This window comes from Daldinia vernicosa (assembly GCF_022497035.1).
Source record: "Daldinia vernicosa strain CBS 139.73 unplaced genomic scaffold F5Y00scaffold_63, whole genome shotgun sequence".
NCBI lineage: Eukaryota > Fungi > Ascomycota > Sordariomycetes > Xylariales > Hypoxylaceae > Daldinia > Daldinia vernicosa.
Window position 1 is genome coordinate 11,179 of NW_025953979.1, and position 24,932 is coordinate 36,110.

The 24,932-nt window shown below is 47.0% G+C and overlaps 7 protein-coding genes across 7 annotated transcripts; 3 read left to right on the forward strand and 4 right to left on the reverse strand.

Annotated features, from left to right (window-relative positions):
* Positions 1–568: 568 nt before the first annotated feature.
* F5Y00DRAFT_265964 (uncharacterized protein) lies at positions 569–10,217 on the forward strand (the record flags this gene model as incomplete). Its single annotated transcript, XM_048011864.1, has 4 exons — positions 569–884; positions 940–8,636; positions 8,774–8,864; positions 8,920–10,217. The coding sequence occupies 4 exons, from the start codon at positions 569–571 to the stop codon at positions 10,215–10,217; spliced, it is 9,402 nt and encodes a 3,133-aa protein (XP_047860928.1).
* A 447-nt stretch (positions 10,218–10,664) lies between these two features.
* Positions 10,665–12,459, forward strand: F5Y00DRAFT_247381 (alpha/beta-hydrolase). Its single transcript, XM_048009269.1, has 3 exons — positions 10,665–11,575; positions 11,637–12,112; positions 12,199–12,459. Exons 1-3 carry the CDS (start codon positions 11,314–11,316, stop codon positions 12,259–12,261), a joined length of 801 nt encoding a protein of 266 aa, XP_047860929.1. The 5' UTR covers positions 10,665–11,313; the 3' UTR covers positions 12,262–12,459.
* Positions 12,199–13,629, reverse strand: F5Y00DRAFT_182931 (putative short-chain dehydrogenase/oxidoreductase). The gene is made up of 3 exons (XM_048005031.1): positions 13,012–13,629; positions 12,624–12,891; positions 12,199–12,555 (listed from the first exon to the last, which is right to left on the reverse strand). The coding sequence occupies exons 1-3, from the start codon at positions 13,460–13,462 to the stop codon at positions 12,453–12,455; spliced, it is 822 nt and encodes a 273-aa protein (XP_047860930.1). The 5' UTR covers positions 13,463–13,629; the 3' UTR covers positions 12,199–12,452.
* A 3,100-nt stretch (positions 13,630–16,729) lies between these two features.
* On the forward strand, positions 16,730–17,434 carry F5Y00DRAFT_265967 (uncharacterized protein; the record flags this gene model as incomplete). Its single annotated transcript, XM_048011865.1, has 6 exons — positions 16,730–16,832; positions 16,929–16,961; positions 17,012–17,071; positions 17,138–17,188; positions 17,250–17,303; positions 17,373–17,434. 6 exons carry the CDS (start codon positions 16,730–16,732, stop codon positions 17,432–17,434), a joined length of 363 nt encoding a protein of 120 aa, XP_047860931.1.
* Positions 17,435–17,820: 386 nt separating this feature from the next.
* On the reverse strand, positions 17,821–19,014 carry F5Y00DRAFT_182957 (uncharacterized protein). Its single transcript, XM_048005032.1, has one exon. It carries the CDS (start codon positions 18,913–18,915, stop codon positions 18,532–18,534), a length of 384 nt encoding a protein of 127 aa, XP_047860932.1. The 5' UTR covers positions 18,916–19,014; the 3' UTR covers positions 17,821–18,531.
* Positions 19,015–19,793: 779 nt separating this feature from the next.
* Positions 19,794–22,195, reverse strand: F5Y00DRAFT_247389 (NAD(P)-binding protein). Its single transcript, XM_048009270.1, has 3 exons — positions 21,879–22,195; positions 21,157–21,805; positions 19,794–21,090 (listed from the first exon to the last, which is right to left on the reverse strand). Exons 1-3 carry the CDS (start codon positions 22,123–22,125, stop codon positions 20,499–20,501), a joined length of 1,488 nt encoding a protein of 495 aa, XP_047860933.1. The 5' UTR covers positions 22,126–22,195; the 3' UTR covers positions 19,794–20,498.
* Positions 22,196–22,450: 255 nt separating this feature from the next.
* F5Y00DRAFT_255580 (alpha/beta-hydrolase) lies at positions 22,451–24,389 on the reverse strand (the record flags this gene model as incomplete). The annotated part of the gene is made up of 4 exons (XM_048010303.1): positions 22,451–23,038; positions 23,107–23,732; positions 23,812–24,124; positions 24,249–24,389. 4 exons carry the CDS (start codon positions 24,387–24,389, stop codon positions 22,451–22,453), a joined length of 1,668 nt encoding a protein of 555 aa, XP_047860934.1.
* Positions 24,390–24,932: the final 543 nt, after the last annotated feature.

Sequence of the window (24,932 nt, forward strand, 5' to 3'; positions counted from 1 at the left end):
GATGCTGTTCTTACCTGAGGATCCGGTACAATAGGTACCTACCATCTACCTGGGATCGGTATTCCTAGTGTCAAATATATTATTTTCAGAGGCGAAATACTTGAAATAATAAGTATTATATCGTATACATACCTGTTACTGGACTTATCATTAACATCTGTATTATGGTACATATCTTAGCTCTACTAAAAACGCCTTGTCTTAGGTTATGTACCTCTTATGTCGACGGCTAATTTTCATGGGCGGCTATGCAACTGTCCGAATAGATACGCGCAAAGTACCATGTAGTTAGGAGGAGGTAGGTATGAAAATAATGTTTATCTCTCCGCGTTGGATGTGTTGGATGTGTTGGAGCCTCACATCGCCTTAGGTACCGCACTTTCCCACCTTATTACTTAGGAATTTCATACACAACGTTTACACGTACATTCGAAATCCTTTCATTAAAACACCTACACTGCAAACGATTCCATTCCATCTTCATCTTATTCAGTTACCCTTTCTACCTCTTCCAACCCTCGTTCACTGTCCTGCCGTTCAGCTATTATTCAAATCAACCGTCGCAAGAATGGCACAGGCTAATCAGAGAAAGCTGTCCAAGTTGTCCGCGGAAGAAACCCGCTACATTATCAATCATGTGTTCCTTCCACCGCAGTTACCTCATGAGAATGATTACGATGTGAAGAATGAAGAAGCCTTACTAAAAGCAGCCCTTCAAAGTCTGAATACGTTTAGAGAATATGTACAAGGAGACGAAGCCAACGCTGTGGAATCAGTCATCACTACGATGGAACATCTACATCGTAACCACGATTACATCGGAAGTAAATCATCAACTGACGAAAAAAGGCTTCTCGGGGCCTTTTGCCTCCTTAACCGGAAAGGTTAGTCTATATCTTAACCCCTTTAAAATATTTTGCGAGTTAACTATTGTAGTAGGTGGGACGGTTGCATGTCATATTCAAGCTCAGAACTGTGGTATATTGTTCTCGAGATTGGATGCGTCTGTTCAAGTCGAGGTGTTTGAACTATCTCCCTCTAACCAGGCTGTCATTTCAACAGAAGGGAGACTACGTCGGCTCTTCCCCGGCGCAGCTGTGTCTATCCCGTTGTCTGTTTTCCAAACACGCGAGTTCCAAGATACAGTAGCTTACACCTTGATAAAAATGACCCACCAGTCGGCCCCTGATACTCAACCACAAGTCAGAAAGGACAACAAGATGCACGATGAAGATCGAGATACCACACACCCGAAGATAATCACTGAACTCTTCTTTGCGTTCTTATTATCTATGGGCAATGAAGTAGAGGTTACGAAAATCTGGAAGAATACTCGCGAAGAAGTATTCTGGCAAGATGCCAAACTACCGTGGCATAGGTCGGCTTTATGGCTACTTATCCGTGTCGTCTTACAACTCCTATTCACACGATCTGCTAGTCTATCGACATGCCCAGAACATCTATACAAAACCTTCATGATATATTTCATGGCACAAGTTCTTGCGCAAGGGCAAGAAAGCCTTTCGAGCGACCTACTAGTGGCTATGAGTGCCAAAATCTCCAGACGCTATCATAAGATTGTCGGATCTATCCCCGGACCTGCCGCCGAATTCGTAAATTCAACTCTATCATCAACGGATCAGATTATTCGTGACCGATGGTCGCGGATCCGAGAAGAAAATATGGTTCCTAACAACCTAGAGGACCTTCAAGGTCTTAACTTTGATCAAGATACTCACATGTCGCTCTCGAGACTTGTCGATTTTATCCACGGTATAGGGGGCCGTGGAAAAAGTAATCAACCCATTGCCTTTCAGTTGAGCTGCCCTCTTATCGACTATAGTTCTCAAGTGCCTCCAGTTCCATCATCGACAAAGAACGTGTATGTGATGTACGAATTGGCATTATTCGAGTCGTGGGTTGCTTCAAACCTCCAAAGTTGGTTAGGGGCCAACGAAGAGTGTCATGATGCTACTGGCATTCTGAGAGAATTTATTGAGAATTACTACAGAGTTGCCTTCTCGTGTTACGAAGGTAACCCCGAGCTAAGCTCCATCATGATCCTTACTATACTCGACCTCTGGGTTGCATCCGACAAGTCAGCAATACGAAATTGCAAGTTACTGAAAAAGTATAAGCCGGGAATCCCTTTGGACATGTTAGAGAATTTGAATTTGCCAACAAGAAGCCAAATGATAAGGCTCTGTGACATTGAAAAATATTTAATCGATCGGAGATCCCAGGCCCCGTTCCCTTACGAAGCACTCAACGACTTTGGCAGTAGAAATTGCTTTTCCGTACAGTTTTTCAACCAATCTGTTAAACATGAGGAGCTCCGCGCTTCCATTGTCAAGAAAGCACACCAGGACAGGGAAGCAAAGCGGAAAGAATTTCAGCGGAAAAAAGACCAGTACGACGATCTCATACAGAAGTTGGATGAGATTGAACATGATACTATTACGAGGATCGATTCGATCACAGGCGATCATTCTGAGCATTGCACCAATAACTGTCTTAAATGCGACATCCCTCGGCAGGCAAAGCAGATAAAAATAGGAATACATGAGTGGCCACTGCCTAGAAATGAGCTTCAAGAAAAGTCGACTGTATTCGAGCTTGATGTTCCCTGCTCATTCCGTCAGTGGCGTGACACTACGGTGTTCGTCCTTTACGACATCCTGAAGCTAAAGTACCTAGTGGAAGAGAAACCAGTAGCAAACTACAGGTTAGCCGATTACTTACCAAGCTACTTCCGTGGATTCGATTCAAGGCAGCGGGTAATACTACTATCTGGTGTTAAGCCTCATACAGGAACCCATCGCCGTATGAAAGCTATTGCTACCATGACTGTGGATGATGTATGTCTCGAGAATGGACTGCGTCTGAGATATTATGATAAATCGACCGGTTTCTTCACCACTTCGCTTATGTCTACAGACGACATTGCCGAACTATGCACGTACTCATTACCGAAGAGGCCAACGGACAAGATATCACCAATACAACCATTTATTAATCGGACACCATTAGAACCTGCCGGCCCACCACCGAACAAGGTCATAGCCACCCAGTCAACCTGTCCTACCGAACTTTCTCTAGAAGAGTACAAGGCGCTTGCGTCTCTTCCGTTAGGCTTCCTGCTTCAATGGCAAAACATCTTATTACAACTTGCGTCACCAAGCATAGACTTCAGGAAGGAAGAGACTGCTTTGGTTATCTTGCAGTGCATCTTCCAAGTTGGACCCCGCGACGGACATAATGTGCTTAGGAGTAGTCATAAAACCCTCGTCGATGCGCAGTTTTCCCATGCCTTACTAGACAGCCTGGACAAAGCATTGCTTAGGGTTAGAGAGAATTGGCAATCATTTCAAGGGCATGGAATTTTCGTTTCTATAGCTAGACGTCTGCTTTCACTGACGTCTTCGCAAAATGAGAAAGACAAGTGCCTTACTTTTTTGGCTGATATTCGCAAGATCACTTCGGGATGGATCCACGACTTGGAGGACAAAATTCAAGGCGCTACGGATGACGACATTAAGGAGGAGCTGCGATACAGATTGGTGAAGATAACACTGATATGTGCGGACACGTTTAACGTCGAAGAGGAACATCTCCGTAGCCTTTTGGCCGCGCCCGATTCCGCCTGCACTATGATACGGTGTAGCATTGTTATCAATGAAGGACTAAACTGCATTCCAAGTAAAGCAGATGAGTGGACTTCTATTATGCATCGAAGATGGGAGCGGCTTGCGTATCGAGCATTTAATATTCTCGCAGATGAAATAATAACAAAGAGCAGCCCAGCGTTAGACGATGCTATCAAGAAGACTTGGTCTGATTTCCCTGCGGCGGGGAAGTGGGAAATCCAGAAGAAGCCGTACAATCATTGGATTGTTAACCGGTCAACACTTAATAATGGAGACAACGATTTGTACGTTGTCTTCAGTCTATTAACCGGCGAGCTCTTCGTCAATGGGTCCCCTCTAGGTCGACTGCCTCGAGAGTATGAGAAACACTACATGTATTCTGTGTTGTTCGGAAAGTCAATTCTAGAAGTTGTCCCGAGTTCAGTCCCTGGGATGCGATTCAGTTCCAAGAAAATGTTCAACGAACACAGCCTAAATTTTGGCTTGGACAACTCGGCCGAAACCCTCCTTATTCGGGCGGTTGCCAATAATCAAACATTTGAACTAGTCCCCCGAACTGTCCTCCAGAACTTATTTCCAATAATGTTCGTTGATAACTTCGTTCATTGGTATAACGAAGCTGGTGGCTACGTTGAGTTCTGCCCCCAGGAGCTTCCGTGGACTCACTCGGAGGACAATTGGAGATTGGTACGCTCGGACACTGCAAACCACTGTTGGCGGCTATGTAAAGGCAGTAAGTTCCTTGTCGACATCAACAGCCATACAGCGAAGAAAATCTTCAAAACAAACTTGAACCGTCTTGAAGAGCATGCCTGGACGCATATCATTCTTCAGGGTCATTCTGTGGATATTGAATTCCCTAGGTTAAAACTAGGGTTTCACTTGAAGCAGGGAGACAGTTCAATATATTCTCACCAATTCCGTGGAATGTCGGTGGATGAGGACCAGTCTATTGGAACCTTGATTGGCCTCCAAAGTATGCTTGTGCTGAAAGGCGACAACGGCCGAGTTCGACGCAAAGCCCTCATCCCAAATGGAAATATAGTATTCTATAAGCATGGGCAACATGTCCATGTTAATATTGAAAGGCAGTCTTCTACGAAAGCTTACGTTTACGAGGTTGACGGCTTAATCGGCAGACTCGCTAACAATGGAAGTCTACAAGGCAGGTTACTCTTGTCGTACCTCCACGCACTTACCTCTTTTCCCTTACCGGATCCCTTGACGGGGAAAACAGGGACTGAAGAAGCACTATCCATCTTGAACTCTGCCGCCGTGAGGTCTTTCATAAAGTTGACAGAAGAAAACCTTGAGTTACTGAAGAAGATCGCCCTGCTTACTCCGGCGCGATACTATTACCCAGCTAACGAACGGGAAATGCAAACCGTGGTATGGAACCCACTACTTGATTTCCTAGCCCAGCATAACGGATTTTATCAAACTGTGCGCTCGATATTTGACCAAGCTAATACATCGAAATTTTTCCACCCGGAATCTTATGTTTCCCCACCAATTCTACATCAGGTTGAGCAGAGCCTTCTACGCCGTGATACTATTCGTTCATCTACATTCCGCGTCTCGGGCTTTGGTGCTGAGGACCATACTACATCCTCGGATGTGGTCTATCGAAGCAGAGACAACAACCAGTCTTCCGAAAAGGCGTCCCGGGCTCGTATTATATCCAAAATTATATTCCGAGAGCGCTTCGCCCTGAACGAGAAGACCGTGGCAGACCTAGGAAAATATATCTGGGAATTCCTTTCTGGATATGATGTGCTTGGACCCAGGACTATTTACTCTTCCTTTCCGGAGATTCAAGCAAACTACGATTCTACATTGCTTATTGGTTCTACCGAGTTCATCGCCAAACACTGGATTCAAATCTACCAGTTGTTGAGCGACAGAGCAACTGAACATAACAAGTTCAAAGTCATGTTCTGGCTCTCTACGATTTCATTCGATAAGGATGCCGACATGACAATCCTTCAGATTTTGGCATCCTTCTTTACAGTTCCCGGAACAGCTCTTAGTCCACCTACAGCTGACATTTTTCGGCTGTCTCTTGGCTCTTGCGTCTCCGGTTCACATCTGTACAGCGTTATTACCGATTCATACCGTCCATTTCACGAAAGTCCGGAAGCTGATCTATCTTCGCCTGCATGGGAGAGCTGGTCCGCTTTTAGGGCCCGACAGTCTCAGACATTTCAGAAAAATAGAAATGAAGCAGCCAGAACTTTCCGTGATAAACTAATAACTCAATGGCCCTGTGAGCGTCCGACTTCCCCATACCGTGCGGGTTCAGTGGAATGGTGGAAATACATAAATGTGGATTTAGCTATGAGTAGAGTAACGGAATTATTCAAGCCACGCTATCACAACCATCTTCTTGAGAATTATCTCAACCAGATCGGCGGTAGGATTCCACGGGATGTCATTCCGATTAGCATTTCTCGATTCTCTCCAACTATCCCCCCTTGGAACTGTACGAGAAGGCCTGGTTTTACCAGCAACGACGAAATATTCAACCCCCCAGCTCCTCTTATGTTACCATATACTGTGGATAATATGACACACAACATATCCCTGACTAATGGTAACAGTAACGAAGCACCGCGGCTTCCCTTTTTGCTGTCGAGGTTAGATAAACAAGTGCAATCTGGATACGACAGACGTTACGTGTCAGACCTCAAGACTAGCACGGAGTCACTACAGGGCTGGAGGAAGGAGTACCGCCTGACGAAAGGTATGCAAGAACTTGAACAACTTCTTGCTCACCATCGCGATAGTTGCCAAGAGGTAGTTGATAAGACTTATGAGGCCATAAAAGAAGCTGTCAAATCCAACCAAGGAGGCGAACAGAATACTTTTCGAACTCTCTTAGCCTCAATCCACCAATGGCCAAGGCTATCACCAAGCTTCTTCTTGCAACGTCTCTGTCGTAGCAAGTGGCAGAAGCTATCGGAAGACTGGAAAAGTTGCATAGTTTATTACGGCATAACCATTTCTCGGCTGCAGAGAGCAGACCGTTTGCTAAGGGCAGTTCACAATCCTTCCGTCCTTATAAGCGAACTGAGAAATCCCGGCCACACCAACTGGCGACCACAAGATCAGCCAGAGTCTCTGCTCTTGGAAATAGAGGGCGACCTTATGATCCGTCCAGTTCAGGAGCAAATAGCCAATAATATGAGGAGCCCCGAAGGGGGTAGGAATGCCGTCATGCAGTTAAACATGGGAGAAGGGAAGTCATCTGTCATCGTACCCATGGTCGCAACAGCGCTCGCAGATGGTTCTCGTTTAGTCCGGGTAATCGTTGGAAAACCGCAGTCGAGGCAGATGTACCAAATGCTTATATCCAAGCTTGGGGGTTTACTAGACCGACAGATCTATCACCTACCATTCTCTCGCGCCGTTAAAGTCGAAGAAACCGAGATACTGGCGATGCGAAATATGTTTGAAACCTGTAAGAGCAATGGGGGTATATTCTTAATGCAACCCGAGCACATCCTGTCATTCAAGCTTATGGGTATCGAGTGTATCCTAACGGGAAAGGAAGAGATCGGTCGTACTTTGGTACAAAGTCAAGAATACCTCAATAAGAATACTCGCGATATCGTCGACGAGAGCGATGAAAATTTTAGCGTCAAATTCGAGTTGGTCTATACCATGGGCACACAACGTCCAACTGAATATAGCCCCGAAAGATGGGTATGCATTCATCAGGTCCTGGAGGTAGTTAGAGAAGTCGTCTTGGAAGTTCGCTCCGACCTCTCCGGTGCACTCGAGGTCCATTCTCAGTATCCTGGGTGTTTCCCACGTACTCGCATTTTACAGCTGGATGCCGCCGACCAGATTCTCTCTCGGGTTACGGAGCGTATTTGTGCAACGGGCATCAACGGCTTCCCCATCACAAGACAACAGGAACATGTCCGCCAAGCAATAATCAGATACATTACCGAGGTCCAACCTGCTCCTACTGACATTGCGCTCGTCGAAGACCCTAGCCTTAAGGGATTCTGGACGCGTGCTAGCCAAACTTTACTCCTATTGCGAGGTCTTATAGCCGGAGGCGTACTGGGCTTCGCCTTCGGGCATAAGCGGTGGAGAGTTGACTATGGCCTTGACTCAAACAGACAACCAAGCACTAAACTCGCGGTGCCATATAGAGCTAAAGATAACCCCTCGCTGCGGTCTGAATTCAGTCATCCGGATGTTGTTATCATCCTCACATCTTTGAGTTATTACTACGGCGGCCTCGAATACCAAGACCTATTGCAAACTTTCGAACACCTCCTTAGGTCTGACCAGGCCGACCAAGAGTTTGGGGTATGGGTAAAGGACGCAGATAATCTCCCCAATACCTTCAAAACCCTGGTTGGCATTAATCTCGAAGATGTAGAATGTACGCAATCCCTATTTAACTCTTTCCGGCATGCCAAAGGCGTCATAGACTACTTCCTAGCGCACATAGTCTTCCCAAAGGAAATGAAGGAGTTTTCACACAGGCTTTCGGCTTCGGGTTGGGATATAGGAGAAGTCAAGACTCATCCAACGACGGGGTTCAGCGGCACAAACGACTCTCGCCAGGTACTACCATATGATGTCGAGCAGCTAGACCTTGAGGATCAGAAGCACACAAACGCATTGGTTCTAGAGAATTTGCTCCATCCTAAGAACTCCGTTACGCTCCTTCCGCCACGCCAGGAAAGCGAGAATTCAGTCGCTGAGGTACTGTTGAATGTTATCACAAAGCTCGATCCACCAACGCGAGTCATACTAGACGTGGGAGCTCAGATACTTGAGCTAAATAACTTTGAAGTAGCGAAAACATGGTTGCATAAGACCTCGGATGACACTACAATTCAAGCAGCCATCTTTGTTGACGACCATGACGAACTTCATGTCCTAGACAGAAAGGGACACTCCGAGCCTCTTCATACGTCACCGTTCGTGTCACAGCTGGATGTTTGTGTTGTTTTCTTAGATGAGGCGGTATGTATTTGCAGCTTTTCCCCTTTCTTGTTGACCTCTCTTATGTGTCAGGGGTTGTCAACCGAGCTGACCGAAAATGGCTTAAACTCTTGAAATATTTATTTAAAAGAAATAACTACTAACTCTGATTATCGTAGCACACGAGAGGCACTGACCTGAAGTTGCCAAGGGATTACCGTGCAGCTGTCACGTTGGGAGCAAATTTAACGAAAGATAGGCTGGTACAAGGTGAGTCAACCCGGCGCCTTACTGTTATATAATTATGGAAACTGACGCGTATCAGCTTGTATGCGGATGAGAATGCTAGCGGAGGGGCAGTCGGTGGTATTTTGCGTCCCTGACGAAGTCCAAAGAAAAATCCGGGCACATAGGGCTGATATCGGACTTCCTGCCGACCAGGATATTTCAGTCTTGGATATTCTAGCCTGGTCGATCGGCGAGACTTGGAAAGACATTCATAGGAGTATGGCATTGTGGGCAAATCAGGGCCGGCGCAACGAAACCCATAGGAAAATATGGGCAGAGACCCGTTCTAGCGGCAAGGTCAATCTTACCAAAGACCTCGCCGAGAAATATCTTGAAGAGGAGGCGAAGACGCTGGAGTACAGGTACCGACCTCGCCCCGACAGTGATATAATCATGCCTTCGAAAGTGATGGGCACGGACCCGATCTCTTTACGATGTAATGAGTTCAAAAATCTAAAGCTTAACTCGGCCGAGCTTCAAGAAGAGGAAGAACGCGAGCTGTCGCCGGAGATTGAGCAAGAACGGCAGGATCAGAGACCTCCCGCAGCAGAACCAGCTATTCATACGATCCACGAAGGTGTCAAAGAATTCATTGCCTCTGGCATGATCACCAAGGGGTCTAAGGGATACATGCCTGCATTTTTAGCCCTGCGCAATACTTCGGCAGGGGCTTGTTTCGACGTGTCCCAGTTCCGTCCTAGGTTACTTGTCTCGAACGATTTCGCGAACACTATTAAACGACGCGGCGCCTCGGATCAATTAGATTCGTACCAACGAGCTATTCAATGGATTTTAACGGGGGCACCTCCTAGCGATGAGGACTCTGCTAAAACGCTCGTCAAGCACATGATGGTCATTAGCCCATACGAGGCAAATGCTATGTTACCGATGATAATGGAATCTAAAGCTGTTGCCTTACATCTATATGCACCCAGGGCAAATCTGGGCTATTGCGAGCTCGACAAGCTTGACTTATACACGGTACCCGAGAGGCTGTCGTCGCGCAAGGTGCCCCAAAGGCTTATCACGGAACTGAATCTGTTCGCCGGACAGCTCTACTTTGGCTCGTATGAGCAATACGTGGACGCGTGTCGGTTCCTGGGCATTAGCTACAGTACGCCCGGCAAAGGGGAAGAGATTACCGCCGACGGATTTATAGCTAAAGACAGCAAGGGCAGGGTTGGTGGAGAGTCAGGCCTGAAGAGCAGCCCAGTGGCGTTTTTCAAGATCCTCCACACGAAGATCCGACGTAACTGCGAGAGCATCGAGAAGACACATATGGGAAAACTGCTGGACAACCAGCTGCTTAGGCCATCGGATTTTGAGGAACAGTAGGCGGATATGCGGATCATGAGAAACGTTGCATAGGTAGATAATGAAGTACTTAGGGGGTTAGTTGACAATTGAGAATTTCACCATGAGAATATCATGGGTAGGATGTCTGCGCGTAAATTAGAACCTATCGGGTTCTCATATTATTCTGTAAGAGGGCGGCACAGCATCATCCCTATGGTGCATAGATCAACTGCATGCGTGTGGGGTCCCTACATACCTCTTGTTGATGCATGGTAATTCGTTGTTGAGCTTCTGAGATGAAAACTTGATGGAAGATGTTGAGAATGTGTACTTTGTAAGCGTTTAGGTACCGCTTATAAAGGTTTTCATACATTTATGCATAGAAAGGAGATATGCATTTAATATATCATCACCTAATATGCATATAAGCAGATAGGTTCTTGGAAGCTGCACATCGCGAGAGATAAGGATGGTAACACTACATGCGTTGGATCCATTGAGCGTTGCCCCACGAATTGTACATGTGAATTTTACACTTAAGATACTTCAATTGGCTAGGTACATGTACTACATCGGCGGAAGGGCGGCCATCTTCTACTCAGGTAAGCACCACCAGAACTGGGCATTAATACCTTCTCAACACCCAAACCGAACTTTTTGTTTGTTACACATTCACATTCAGACCGGAGGAAAATCAGTAACGCTGCTACTCGGTACATAGCCAACTGCGGATTCAACACCCCCGGTATACGACTGGTGTTAGCTTCAATTACCTACCTCGCTCCACCCTCACTTCTCACCAGATCAAATTCCCGCACGCAAACAGAACGAAAAAAAAAGAGAGAAAAGAAAAGAAAAAAGAAGAAGAAGAAGAAATACACGTGATATACGAATTCGACGACAGAATTAATACTTAATACGAAGGAATAGAATTGGAGAAACTAGTCAATTCTTACCCTTGCTTAGTCGTGAAGCGACAATTAATCACGTCTACCTCTAGTTACCCTATCACAAGTACCTAAGGTATAAGTTAGGTACCTAGATAAACACTCATCTGCTCAATTTCTCGCTCGAGCAGAGCATCCATTCCTTTCACCCAAGTCTAAAGCTACCGAACCCATTATCACCACTATCTATGCACGATTATCTCCCGAACCCGGCACTGATTTACCAGGGGCCGGCGCTGCCGCGTGCCCCGCTGATATTAATCCACGACGGTGGTGGCACCAATTTCAATTACCACCTCCTGAGCCAGATTGGCCGTCCGCTATGGGGTCTCGCGAACGCTAGACTCCACGAAGGCGGTTGGTGGGAAGGTGGTATCCCTCAGATGGCTACCTACTACGTCGGGCTCCTCGCTAAGGCTATCCCCGAAGGCGGCGACATCCTCCTCGGAGGTACGTATCTATTTACCGATAATACCTATTAATTTTCCCTATATATTAACGTGAATCTCAGGTTGGTCACTGGGAGGGCTTCTATCCCTTGAGATGGCGCACCGGATTGCCGAGGCGAGGCGTGATGGCGGTACGGGGGCTAAGTTTCGGGTCAAAGGCATGGTCTTCATCGACAGCCTCTGCCCAAGCTACTCAGCTGAGATGCGGGCACGGCTACCGGCAGAACCCGTGATATTATCGGCCCAAGAGTCCGAAGCTATGAAACTGAAAGAGAAGGTCAACTTGAACATGACGCACGCCCGCATCATGGTGTCATTCTGGGAGTTGCCACGCTGGGAGGATGGGCTGCAGGCACCACCAACTATCCTCCTACGAGCGAAAGAGTGGTTCAACCGCGACCCGTCCAAGAGCTTCGTCGATTTCACGCGCGAAGACCGACTTCTGGGCTGGGGTGATTATAACAAGGAACACGGTGGTTTTATTAAAGACGTTGTGGATGTACAAGGTCACCACTTTTCCATCTTTGATTTTGACTACGTAAGTTCAAGCTTAATATTCGCCCATTGTTATTATAACTATACCTAGTGCATGAAGGACTTTGAATCGACTAACTTACTTTACAGCTTGACGATGTTACGAGCAAGGTCCGCGCCGCGGCAGACCAGTTGGATCCGTTTAAATTTTGATGAGTAATTCCTAATACGCCCTATTAGATGTTTCTTGTCCATTAGATTTACACTAAAACAAGGCGTTCAAGATCAATTTTTAGAACCGGCGTTAAAAGGGGATTACGCAATGATAACTAAACTATACATAGGTAGTATAGAGTATAGAATGTTCACATATATGTGCTATTTTGAGTTTATAGACTATGTACCTAGGTACTCTTCACATACTTCGCTAGGGCCCCCTTGACGGTGGCATGACCTTGTTCGAATAGCTTCGCCCGCGTAGCCTCGAAGCCGCCTTCAGCAAGCCACCTATAATGGGTTAGGAACAGGTAAATATAACTTTCCACGAAGAAAAGGGGAGTGGTAAGTTTACGTACTCCTCTGCGTGTCCGATAGCGAACTGCTCATCGCCCTTCTGCAGGCCCTCGTACATCCGCTCGGTATAAAGGCCAAGGGGCATGCCTATCTCGTGGCCGTTTATCATGTCCGGTTGGTGCTTCGTGTCGTGGATCTCTGTCTGCACCGCGGGTGGGAATACTTCGACAAAGCGGATCTTATAACCGGCGTCTTTGATTTGCTGTCGCACATTCACGATAAAGGCGTGAAGCGCTGCCTTGCTGGCGTTATACCCGGGTGTGCGGGTTACTAGAGCGGCGAGAGTGAGCAATGGTTAGGAGATAGGCTTGAATGCCGAAGTCGTGCCCCCGAAGACTTTAGCTCATATAATAGGGGTTCAGAGAGGGAAATGGGTCTGTAAATACTTACACGTCGGTACAAGCGCTAGCGAGGCATTTACAAATATCAAGTGTGCCTCGGTACCCTTAGATACGCGCTGTAAATGCGGCAGGAAGGCCTTAACTAGATGCACGAAAGACACGTAGTTGGTGTTGAACTCCTCAGCGAACGTAGACAGGTCTACGGTCTCGGGCTTGGCGAAGTTGAACGGCCGCTGGATACCGGCGTTAAGCACCACGCTGTCGATATCGGGGTGCTGCTGCGTGACGGAGGCGACGAAGGACGGGATCTCATCGAACTTGGCGATGTCGATTACGACACCGCTGGACCCGGGGTGCTTCGCAGCAAACGCGTCGAGACGATCCTGGCGGCGGCCCGTCACGATTACGGAAGTGCCCTCGGCGTGCAGTTTTGCGGCGAGGGCCTCGCCTATGCCGGACGTGGCGCCGATGATGAGGGTTTTCTTGTAGAGGGGGGCCATTGTATATACTATAAGGATTTTTGAAATTCTCGAAATTTACAGATTGATAATTGATAGTGGTCTTGTCTTTTAATTATTAAAGACTTGTTATAGAGCCTTTATATATATATTTCATATTCTCTTAGCACTACTAGCCTCCCTAATAAGTATGTCGCGATGCTTTCAGGCTTCGGCTTCGGACTATGGAGATAAAAGGAGGTAAAGAGCCCCGCACTAGGGCCACGCCCGTTTTGTCTCCGAACGCGACGGAGATTTTGTATTTGGACGGTACGGCTTTAGGCCTCGTATGTGTGTATGGTTAGCGCGTATGTACCTAACCTATGTAAAGACCTGGTATTATAAGTTTTGAGAAGTAGATGGAAGAAGTCATTGAGTACCTAACGTACCTACGGAGGCATTCTACTATTGAAGCACAACTTAACCTTTCAATTGTATGATTCATAGTCCATAGATTAGAAAGACTTTAAATAACAGCGTCACACTTAATAAAGTATTTAAACTCAAATCTGCGACTGATCTTGATTTCAGCTAAAAGCGTAGTGAACTGATAGACTATATATAGAAGCACTATAGTTAGAGGAAACATCCATGTAGAACTCTCGTTTAGAGCTCTAGTAACTATGAGTAACTCTAGATAACATGATTACCATATATATCTGCACTGTCATAAGACTCTTCTGTAACTCTGAAGCCATAATGTACTTATTAAACTCTTCCGTATGACCACGGAACATTACTAGGAACTAAGCCGGTATATCTCCTTACTTCATGCATTAGAACGAAGTGGGTGATAATCTAGGCTACCAGTGACAAACCGAAGCCGTATTCCAGACCTAAATTCCGAAACGCGAGGCCGGTATGGAAGCGGAAAGTAGCAACCACTGCTTAGTGACATGCTGGAACCTTGTGAGATCCATAATCACGACAACCTGATGGAGCAGAACTTCCAATGCTAAGTGCCTTAGGTACATAAGCGAAGTACGCCATGCTTCCCTACTCAAGTCGACATATAGCTCGCCGATCATGCAGTTGAACGAGATGCATCGTAGTGACAACACTGCATGGGCTCGTAACTAGATACCTCCAAGGCGACCGGATTGCCTCATTTTCTGCGGCAGGAGTCTTCAACAAGCTCACTGGAGGTGTATGGATATCAACCAGAGCCCGGATGACATCTATTTAGAGGTATGCCTATGAGGTAGGCAGCAAGGATGTTCGGAGGATTCCGTGACTGATGGACGAAATAGGAATATAATCGTGGGGGCCTCTCCATTTACCCCTGCAAGGACTGAATGTCAAGTTCGACGAACAATAAATTACAGAGTTTAGGTATACCGTACGACGGACCGTATCGAAGACCCTGTCTACCTCGCTAGCAGCCTCTAAAGGTAGTCTCATGTCGGAGTCATTGGAGCTTGTGGTGGTAATATCGTTTCCGCCGAGTGCACGAGATGGGAATACCGTTATAAATCTGCAGATTATTCAATAGCCTCCAAACACATCTCAAAATACAGATACCTACCACTGCCATCCTTAGCATAGCTAAAAGCCATCCAATGATGGCTGGCTTCTTCCACCAAGCCGACTGCATACTAGGGGTCCATAGTCAGTCTCAGCAAAATCTCGTAGCTAATAGTAGTTTAATTCCGAGAGTCGGCCTGATGTTATTGAAACACACTCAATTAAGCGATGATTAATGTCCGGCGCCCCCTTTGTTGGCCATTTATCACACCCAAAGCATCGCAAAGTCTCATCCAAGGTAGGCGAACGACAGGGTCTTAATATAACATTAACGTTTGGGGAATGATCACGATATTAAAGATCAGACTCATCCAGAAATTAGACATTAGGTAGCTAACAGCTTAAGGGGTTTCTGATCAGATATCGATTGAAGAGACACGGGCCCCGGCCAAGCAGCCAAGCCAGCCACCTTTAACGGGAAATGTTTCAGTCCCCGCCAGTCCACAAATGAGATTCTGTATGTAGAAACGAAGATAGTTTTGACGTCATGTCCCATATTTGCTTGTCTATTACTGTATCAGTAACGGTCGCGTAGGGCTGAGACTTTCCTCTAGAATGCAATATGATAGGTGTTTATCATGGTCTGAACGCTTCGTGATAGGTACATATGTAGAAGCGCTGGCTGTACTACTAACATTTGAGAAAGGAACAGTCGCTATTCGTATGTACACATTTACCTGTACTTAGGTAACTACAGCATATGTCTCGATGTTGTGTATCTCGAATGGCCAAAGTATCTATGTAAGGGAAGTTCTTACCGCCAATTACCCAATCAAGACCCATTAGTATCTATCTACCTACCTATGTACATACATAGAACCATCTTCCCAGCCTTGCCCTTTGTAAACTTGCACCGTTCCCATTGGAAGATCGCTGACATGTGAATCAGGGGCAGGAGGAAGTGAGAGGCTGAGAGCGACCGCCAGTGAGGGTGATCGGCGATGATAGGCCAGCCGATCACGTCGCAGCTCCACCCCCTTCGGTTTCCACACGCCGTTAATCACTAACCGTTACATAGTAGGTATCCGGATTTTCTAGCCTGTGGATCGGACCGGTTTGATGTGCGACCGCCACAAGCCAACGAGCTGTGCGGAATTGGCTCTGTCCGCCGTGAGTCGAGCGTCTACATATCTATCTTAGGACCTAGGTACATAGTGTAAAGGTCGCACCGCCAGGCGCAGCGAAATAAATGCTCACCGCGGCGAAGTCCTGACGGAGGCTCGCACACATATCTGTAATAGGTACGTGGTTGCGAGGACAGGGGACACGGCGATAAAAGCTGTGGCGGCTGGAAAGCCTCGAAACGCTTCACGGTAGCCAAGTCGACGCGACCTAGGAGACCCGGTGTTCTCATAATAAGAGGGTCTGGTCTGTTCGAAATCCCGGAATCTTCCATCCCAACGACCACACTAGACGTGCTGAGGGGACGGGCGATCGTAATATGTTTATGTGAACTATTTATTTGGGAGGTTGTGGTACCCCCTATCAAGCATATCTATATATTGTCTTCCTATATTCCTCTTTGATAGTCTACTATACAGCCTTCAAGATATTCGTTTCTACTTGCTGGATTCCCGTGTTGCATAACTAGAAATTAGCCTAATGTGAGTTTTACAAGACAGCACAATCAATACACGCTCCTCTATTGCTAACTCGATGTGATCCAGTTTATTTTTTTGGACCAGGTAGTCCTCCACAGCTCAACACCTAATCCAGTTACCCGTCGCTTCCGCATAATCCAACATCATGAAGAACTTTGGCGCGATCCTTTTCCTCTTGGCTTCAGCCGGCTCTTTCGTAACGGGCACGCCAGCATTCAGAAGTGAGAGGCGAGCTGTTTCGGCTGAACGTATGTTTTAAACCCCCAGTCTCTTTTTTGCATATATAAGGATATATATGAGGTCGAGAGAAAATGCTTGAATATGCTCGCTAACTAATCTCATAGCTGCCAGCATTGCGGCTCGGGCGCTAGAACTTGGTATGATAACTCATATTATCTATAGTCTAAATCCGGCTAATAATATTTAGCACCCAAGGTTAAAGTCGGAAGTAGGTCAAACGACACAGAAAATGCGGTCAAGTCCCTAGGTAAGTATACCGGCTTTTCGGGCAGTATCGCTAGGTAGGTAGCTTTGGGCTAACTGATAGCAATAGTGATCCCAAGGGGCGTGAATTCTACGGACGAGAATGTGGCCGGCTCTTTAGGTTAGCATTTATAAGATACCGTGATCAATAAGATGACTTTGGCTAATGCGAACTTCAATAGTTACCCGCAGGAATGGAAACTTCTCCGAAGTCGCAAACGAGAAACGGTCTCCTGGTAAGTCGCAGCAGATTCCAACTATCATCCCAAGGAGTGAATGACCGTTAACGTATCGCCATCTTATAGGTCTTCACCAGCGACGAGGAAACCTTATGATGAGGTCCTCATTGAACGAGACTGATGTCTAGAGGGTTAGTCGGAGCGAAGACGCCAGATAATGGGTGAAGAATTGCGTGGAAGGTTAAGAATGCAGAGAGGATATCACCGAGTACGTCGCTCGACTTGAACTGGGTTTCAGGATAGATAGGTTCTACCACAGGTTGGAATATAATAGATATAGATTTACACGCTGAGATCGTCGGTGCTACTGCCGTGTCTTAGAACATAGGCGTACAGATGCGACCGATGTCTAAAGTACTGCTAGATTGTGTGCCGTACGTGTGCTCTATCTTGTGTGATTAGTATTCGCTGCTAATTTTCTATCTCATAACGCAGATGGACTCGTAGAGGCTACTCGTTGATCTAAACATCAGCCGAAATGACAAGATGGTTATGAGTGAACCACAAATTCATGGTAGCATGAACAGCCGGTGCCCACAAAGCCTTTATCTTGTTGATAAAGGGCAATATAGTTCTCGATAATGTCATAATTAGCCTCGATTCAAATATATTAAGAGGCATTATGATAGTAAGGGTATAATAGTACCAGCAGATAACGACATGCGGTAAGAAGGATGAATTGGCTTGTAGCCGGGTCCAATCATATTTTGAATCCTACTTGGGGGGTTGCACCGCGGCAGTAACCTGACGATCCTTTCTAGATCAAAAGAGAACCTTTAACGTCACTTTTAATCTATTATAAATCGGAGCGACATCGTCGTAGAATATAGTCATCATTTGTAGCGTCCGAGTAGTAGTAGAACGATATGATGGATTAAAAAGTACGTAATTCTAATTCCGCGGGACTAAAAACCCAAAGTTAGTCATGAGCTTTGAAATACTATTCAATTTTCCCTTGTCGTGAGAGCAAAGCAAATATATACAGCTGAAAAATCGTGTCGTAACGCCGAATCCAAAAGCCTTCGCAGGATCAGGATATCTTCATGATATCTGATCGAAGGGCAATCGTCAAAGTCCTTGATGTTCTATGACGATAGTTAAACCACCCATTGAGTTGGTATATTCAAACACAAACAATCCCTAGTCAGCTCATGACACCATGTACACAGGCCTAATGTAATTTCATCTATCGTTTGTCTTCTTGATGGACATCCCCATTGCTTCTTCACCGCACTTCGTTCACGTCGACAACGTCAGGTCTCCAGTCACGAGAGCTGCTCTTTGACGAGGAGCCGAATCCCGGCATCGATGAGAATCGATTTAATCGCTTCTTCTGCGCTGGTGTCTGGGGTTCCGTGTTATAACGGCTTCTCGGCTCTTCGACGATAGCACTATGACGTCTATTAGGCTCTTCGACCGGCGACGAGGCGGCAGTGGAGGAACTATTGGTAGATGATCCCGTGGTATTGGGGGTCTGGTAGATGTACTCGCCATCGACGTAGATGGCATTGCTGATGAAAGCAGAGCGGCGATGGCGGTTGCGCGTGTAACGCTGCTCGAGCCGGAATAGCTCAAGCTTGGCTTGAATCTTTTCGATGAAGCTCGGCATTGTGACGAATTCGATTCCTAGTTACTCTTCTTGGAGCGGGTTTCTTGTGCTTCACGGTGGCGTCGTTGACCTTTTTTTGGCAATCCAATTGGTATTACGACTAATATGTTGAGGAGTCAATGGCGCGACTCAAATCTCCTTGGTTGGTTTAATTGATGTCTATTGTGTTCTAACAGGTACAGTCGTGAGGTTTTTGGTATGAAAGAGTGCGTATACAGTAGCGATCGATGTATGTTTCCGGTCAATTCGGAAACTAGGTTACTCGTGATAAACGAACGAAAGGGAACAGTCCTGTGTTCACCGGGTATGCAGTCGGGTTTATCAGTGACTAGTAAAAGAATGGAAATTGGGGGTTGGGGGAGGAGAGAAGAGAATAAAAAGAGGCGAGAAGATTAAAGACGAGTTAGGACGAGTTAGGAAGAGTTTATTGACAGGGGAAAGAGAGTTTGCATAGAAATGAGCTAACAGGGTCAGGAACGAGTGAAGATGGTAAGATGGGAAGATGGGAAGGGGAAGTTCAGCTACCTTAGCTGCTTAGGTACAGACAGAGTATGATTTGCCTAAGCTCGCTAATGATCAATTGCAGCTAAATGCAGCCAAAGGCAAGGTTTTAGGCTTCGGCCCCCCCTGCCGTCGCAGAATGTCTAGCCGGATTAGCCACTAAGCCAGCCACTAAGAAGCACGCGAACAAGTGGAATATTAGCAGAGCATTCATTACCCCCCGGGGGTCTGTACCAAGATTATTCTAGCACGTGTTCGCTCCCAGTTTACCCTGATAAAGCCCCGTCCTAGCCTGTCTAACATGCATAGAGCCTTACCCGTTACGATAAAGCGCCTGCATAGACCAACGCAGGGGAAACCACGTTTCAGCCATGGGCCAATGCGCACCACTTGAACCTTTCAAATCCAGTGGCATCTTTGATTTGTTGGGTCCCTTTTTAAGACTAGGCGAGGAATGAAAAGTTGCAAACTTATCCATCATCGACTCCCAAATCCGGGGTTATCTAGACCGATCGAAGATCCTATGGATATAGAGAGACATAATCTTGCCTATCCACCGCAAATCGAAAGTTATTTTCATAGAGAAAAGGGCGGAGCAAAAATTAAGGCCAATTGCGAAAGCCAGCAAAGGGGCAGAAACATGAGGCAAACCAAACCAACAAAGAACATCAATGACGAAAACCTCCAATTGAAATGATGCAAAGTCCCTTTGCATATGACCCCCTCGGGGCTGGTTACTTCCACTTCAGAACCATCAATTTTTCGAATATCTATGCCGAGAATGGATGGCTGTTACAATGCAGATAATATATTCGCAAGCACAATTCCAATGTTAACAACCTTGCGATTTACGGATTGCAAAGGTTATGCGTTAGCTACCTACCTCCTGGGTAGATCACTATGCGCATAATCAGTGTCAGAAATCCTGGTGTTGCTCACAGAACTTGACACATGCAGAGCCACCGCACAGATGGAATACGCTGAATTATCTTCACCATTATAATAGGAAATATCTTCAATATGCAAAACGACGGAATGAGTGCGTATATTCGCATTTGTCATCGCGTCGATAAGATTGCATATCATTGCCAACTAGAGATAGAACCACCTCGCACTAACCAGTGTTCCCGAATTTGTTCTGCTAGGGAGACTGACGTTGTGTAGGCCTTTCTCATCTTGACATCATCGACATGCTCTTTATTCCATTCTAGGATCTCTAACGCCATCCCCTCTAGCGTGGTGAGTACGCCGGTATATCCCAAACCACCTTGAGAAACCGGCTTCCCGATCTCGTCATTCGATGCGATTAGATGAGTGCATATCGAGAAAATCCCCGGCTTGAGGTGTTTGATATCACTTTTAAGCTCAGGTAGTACTTTGCGTAAAAGCGGATACTTATAAGGTAATTCGGCATACATCTCTACCGCATGCGAGAGGAGAAGCATGACGACGGGTGGCACCTTGATAACGCGAAATGGGTGCACCGAAAGGGTCTCGATCGCGTGATACAGATCACTGTACGTGATTGGTGGGTTGGGATCTGTTACTACGAACGGCCGACCCGCCTGTCTAGAGCTCTCTATCCAAGGCCGAGCGAGCGCTGCCTCATGCTGTAGGTGCGCGATAGATACATTCGCGCCGTGTACAAAGCTCTGTACGATATGGGACACCCAACTATCATTATTCATATTCGTGTAAGCAGCGTACACCGAACCAGACTAGGTAGCAGAGAGAACCCACCTAGGTAAGACCGTTCTCCCAAGAGGATCCCCGACGGTATTATCTGTCGGGTGTCCGTAGACGCCATTCGCAGGACGAATGCAACCGGTGCGAAATTTCTCGTCGTTCGAATCGCAGACAAATCTTTCTGCGATCGCTTTCGAAGCAGGGTAGTTGGCGAAGTATTCCTCACGTTCTCTCAAAGGCGCGTTAAAGTCGTCTACATCCAGAACCTGCCAAAAGTTTCGTGGCGAGCTTGCCCATGGGAATACAAACGGTTCGACAGGACGAATAGATATGGATCCCGATGACGTGGAGCTGAAAATATCCGCACCGGCTCTACGGGCGGCCGCTAGCACGTTCTTCGTCCCTATCACGTTGACGGCTTCTGGGAATGCGTACTGAAATTTAGACCGTTCGGAAGCTAGGATCACCGCGGCAGTGTGGAATACTGTCAGCGGTAGATGAGCAACGCTGGGATTCCATGGACGCGCAAAAGCAGCATCAACAGAATCAGATGACGTGATGTCTGTTTTTACAAATTCGACCTCTGTAGCCGGTCTGGAGCGCATATCATTACGCTCGGTCTTCCGAATATCAATAATTCGGATACTCTCTGGTAGGTTACCACGAGCTAGAAGCTGGAGCACGACGAAACCACCCACGAGCCCTATAGGTAGGCGTTCGGGCTTTAGACGGCATTCTCTATGAGTAAAAGCCGGGGCTTAAACAAAGGCACTCACCCGAACCTCCTGTCACGATGTAGCGACGCTCTAGTTTCGGCGGAATTTTGGTAGTATAGTCAATTGGTCTTTCCTGCAACCGCCTATAAGTCTCATTCAGCTGATCTATCGTCCAACGTGAACCCGACAGCTGCCTGACCTCATCCGGTGTCTGGCTTAGAAGCTGGTTGACCCGGAGTAGGTATAATACGAGGACCGCTAGTACAGCCCAGAGAACCCTATATGCCCACCCGACCACCTCGAACATGACGATGGGCAAGGCCGATAAAATATCAAATACACTTAAACATTAATTTAGCCAGTAATGCGATGTAAAGGTTAAAGACTGAAAAACATTGCCGGATGCGACGGACCCCTTTTCGGCCTCTTGTGGCTAATGGAATAATAATATAAATACATTATGCAATAAACCCATATTAGCTAGACTCGCACCCTAACAACGACAGATGACAGCTATGCTTCCAACATGACGACCAGTGATGACGACTAGACCTCAGTCTAACGGAAAATTCTCTCTAACAGGAAGGTATCTCAGCCAAATCAACGAAATCAGAACAAAATATAAATCACAATCACAAACTTCCGTCAACCATAGCCTGCTGGATCAATGCGCATCTCTTACTCCATAAATCATCTATCCCCATCCTAAAATCCTTATACCCCAGCTCTAGGATCGTCGAATTCTGTCCGTACTTCGGGAACTGAGGCCTACCAGCCCCGTTCGGGTTTCCGGTTTTAACAAATGTGATGATGTAGTCTTGCAGCTGCGTTGCTAAACGTCCGTCGACGGGCGACTTGTTATTCGACGTGCCCGTGTCGCCGTTGAAGAATACGTACGGCACGTCGTCGGCATGCCAGCCGGGCGGGTGCGTGAATACGAGGTTGAACGTGTCGTTGTCTCGCGCTCTTGATAGGTACTGCGTCGTGCACGCGAAGCTGATGTCGGAGGCTAGGCGCTCTGCTCGCTCGGCCTGCGTTTTCCATGGGTACTTGCCGCCTAGCACATCCGGGTACAGTTGCGGATCCGTAAGAAGCATGTCAATGGTCTTGTCCGAGACCGCCGGCAGGCTATTTCGTACGTATGCCTTCACGTCATCCGCGGTGTTTATGCCTCGAGGCAGGAAGGGTACGGATTCATGGGATGTATGGCTTATGAATAGCTGGTTCGCGAGTGTTAGCAGCACTTTATTGAATATTGGATCCTATTAGGCAAGGGGAAGCCACTCACGTCAACGGTAGTGTCGAATTTTCCTTGGTAAAGTAGCCTCTGCGGTATATCCGTCACAAATGAGCCGTCGGGTCCGGGACCGAAGCCAAATGTACCCACGGGTGCCGAGGTAACAGTCTTTTGGTTGATAACCCGCAGTAGATCAGCTGGTAGTAGACGTAGCCGGTTCACGTCGTCGATTTCGTATCCGGTTTGGTTGGAAGCCTCCCTCAACGTTTTAAGATAATTCTCATCCAGATCGATGTTATATTGGAACGCAGGGGACAGAATAACCGCCTTTAGAAATGGACTAATTACCTCTGCGCCGTATGCCGTGAGCTGGTGGACGATACTCGCAGCCCCTGCGCTCTCGCCCATGACCGTCACTCTATCCGGGCTGCCTCCGAATAAGACGATATTCTCGTTTATCCAGTCCAGAGCAAGACGCTGGTCGTAAAGTCCGAGGTTTGGCGTGACATCCGAGCCGGATAGCCAACCATACATACCCAATCGGTAGTTGATCGAGACTACTATGGTTCCCTGCTGGTTATCTGTTTGAGATCTGGCAATCAGACCGGCTGGGTTGCCGTATAGATCCTTAGACCCGAATGTGAAGCCGCCGCCGTGGATCCACACGAGGACGGACGCTACAAAGTTCGTGGTTATTAGGTATTCATGTAAGGTACGTATGCTAAGTCATGCTAGCAGTATCATAATGCGACTCACCATTAGCATCAGGGCCCTCCTCGAAGATTGGCTTGGGCACGTAGACGTCGAGCACTAGACACGCCTCCGTCTGACCGGTTTGGTTGTTAAGCGTAGACCCCAACGTAACGTTGTCGATTCCGCTTTGTTCTGCCATGAGGTTGATAACCCATTGCGGGTAAGCCTGAGGGCACATGACGACATCGTCGATGCCATGCCTGTGGTCCGGTGGTCCTTCGGTTTCGACGATAGCCTGGGGCTCTTTGAAGCGCAGCTCGCCGACCGGCTGATGCGCGTACGCAATGTTGTTGAAGATGTAGTAGTTGCCAGTTTCCTATGCCAACCAGTTAGCACCCTCCAGGTAAGCTCCTAAACTCTTTTTCCTCCAAGCGGTAAATACACACAAGCAACCATCTCGAATTTGAAATGAGTTAGCTAGCTGGGGAGGGATAACGAACATTTACGATTCCGTGACGAACTTCGTATCCTAGGTCTACGGATGGAGGAAGTTGCCGCTTCTCGTTGTGGCCGAAAGCTACGGAGAAGACGCTTGCCGCGACGGCTAAGTAAAGCCAAGAAAATAACTTGAGGCTAGACATCGTGTGAAATAAATGGGTTTGAAGTGACGTGAGGTAGAATAAGAAAGGTGATTAGGAAAGGCCATGGGCAAGGCCCGTATTATATATACTATTTGTACCCCACGCTCGGTGCCATTCAAATGTTGTTATGCCTAGCGTGCACCAGTAGTGCCAGAGTTTAGATATGAGTAATGTCTAAGCGCCAACCGTGTACACGAGCGCATGGGCTTACCTTAAACTTACACTTGGGTAGTACATCAGGGGACGTATACCTAATGAAAACTAGCTACGCTCGATAGAAAACTATAGTATATCCCCTCTCGAGTAGAATCCGGTCGGGCGTTTTCTGCATCTACCTACCTAGGTATATAGGCCCGAATAGGAAGGTTATCTGAGCCAAGATCTGCCAGGCCTGGAGCGTGTCTTCACAGCCACTAGACTCGGAGCAGAGAAGGGGAATAGAGGGCCTCGTAGCCGTGATGTAACCCTCTGTGCTTCGTGCGCTCGTGCCGTATAGGTTAGGTACCTAGGCTAGGTAGGCTTGGTGGAAACGGCCATTGGGTC

Bases quoted from the DNA above. Each gene is read 5' to 3' on its own strand.
- F5Y00DRAFT_247381 (XM_048009269.1), top strand. From the start codon at position 11,314: ATGCACGATTATCTCCCGAACCCGGCACTGATTTACCAGGGGCCGGCG. The intron at 11,576-11,636 runs GTACGTATCTAT...CGTGAATCTCAG, and splicing joins CGGCGACATCCTCCTCGGAG to GTTGGTCACTGGGAGGGCTT. The intron at 12,113-12,198 runs GTAAGTTCAAGC...CTTACTTTACAG, and splicing joins CCATCTTTGATTTTGACTAC to CTTGACGATGTTACGAGCAA.
- F5Y00DRAFT_182931 (XM_048005031.1), bottom strand. From the start codon at position 13,462: ATGGCCCCCCTCTACAAGAAAACCCTCATCATCGGCGCCACGTCCGGC. The intron at 12,892-13,011 runs GTAAGTATTTAC...TCGCCGCTCTAG, and splicing joins GCTAGCGCTTGTACCGACGT to TAACCCGCACACCCGGGTAT. The intron at 12,556-12,623 runs GTACGTAAACTT...AACCCATTATAG, and splicing joins GCTATCGGACACGCAGAGGA to GTGGCTTGCTGAAGGCGGCT.
- F5Y00DRAFT_182957 (XM_048005032.1), bottom strand. From the start codon at position 18,915: ATGCCGAGCTTCATCGAAAAGATTCAAGCCAAGCTTGAGCTATTCCGG.
- F5Y00DRAFT_247389 (XM_048009270.1), bottom strand. From the start codon at position 22,125: ATGTTCGAGGTGGTCGGGTGGGCATATAGGGTTCTCTGGGCTGTACTA. The intron at 21,806-21,878 runs GTGAGTGCCTTT...GCCTACCTATAG, and splicing joins CATCGTGACAGGAGGTTCGG to GGCTCGTGGGTGGTTTCGTC. The intron at 21,091-21,156 runs GTGGGTTCTCTC...GAATAATGATAG, and splicing joins GGGAGAACGGTCTTACCTAG to TTGGGTGTCCCATATCGTAC.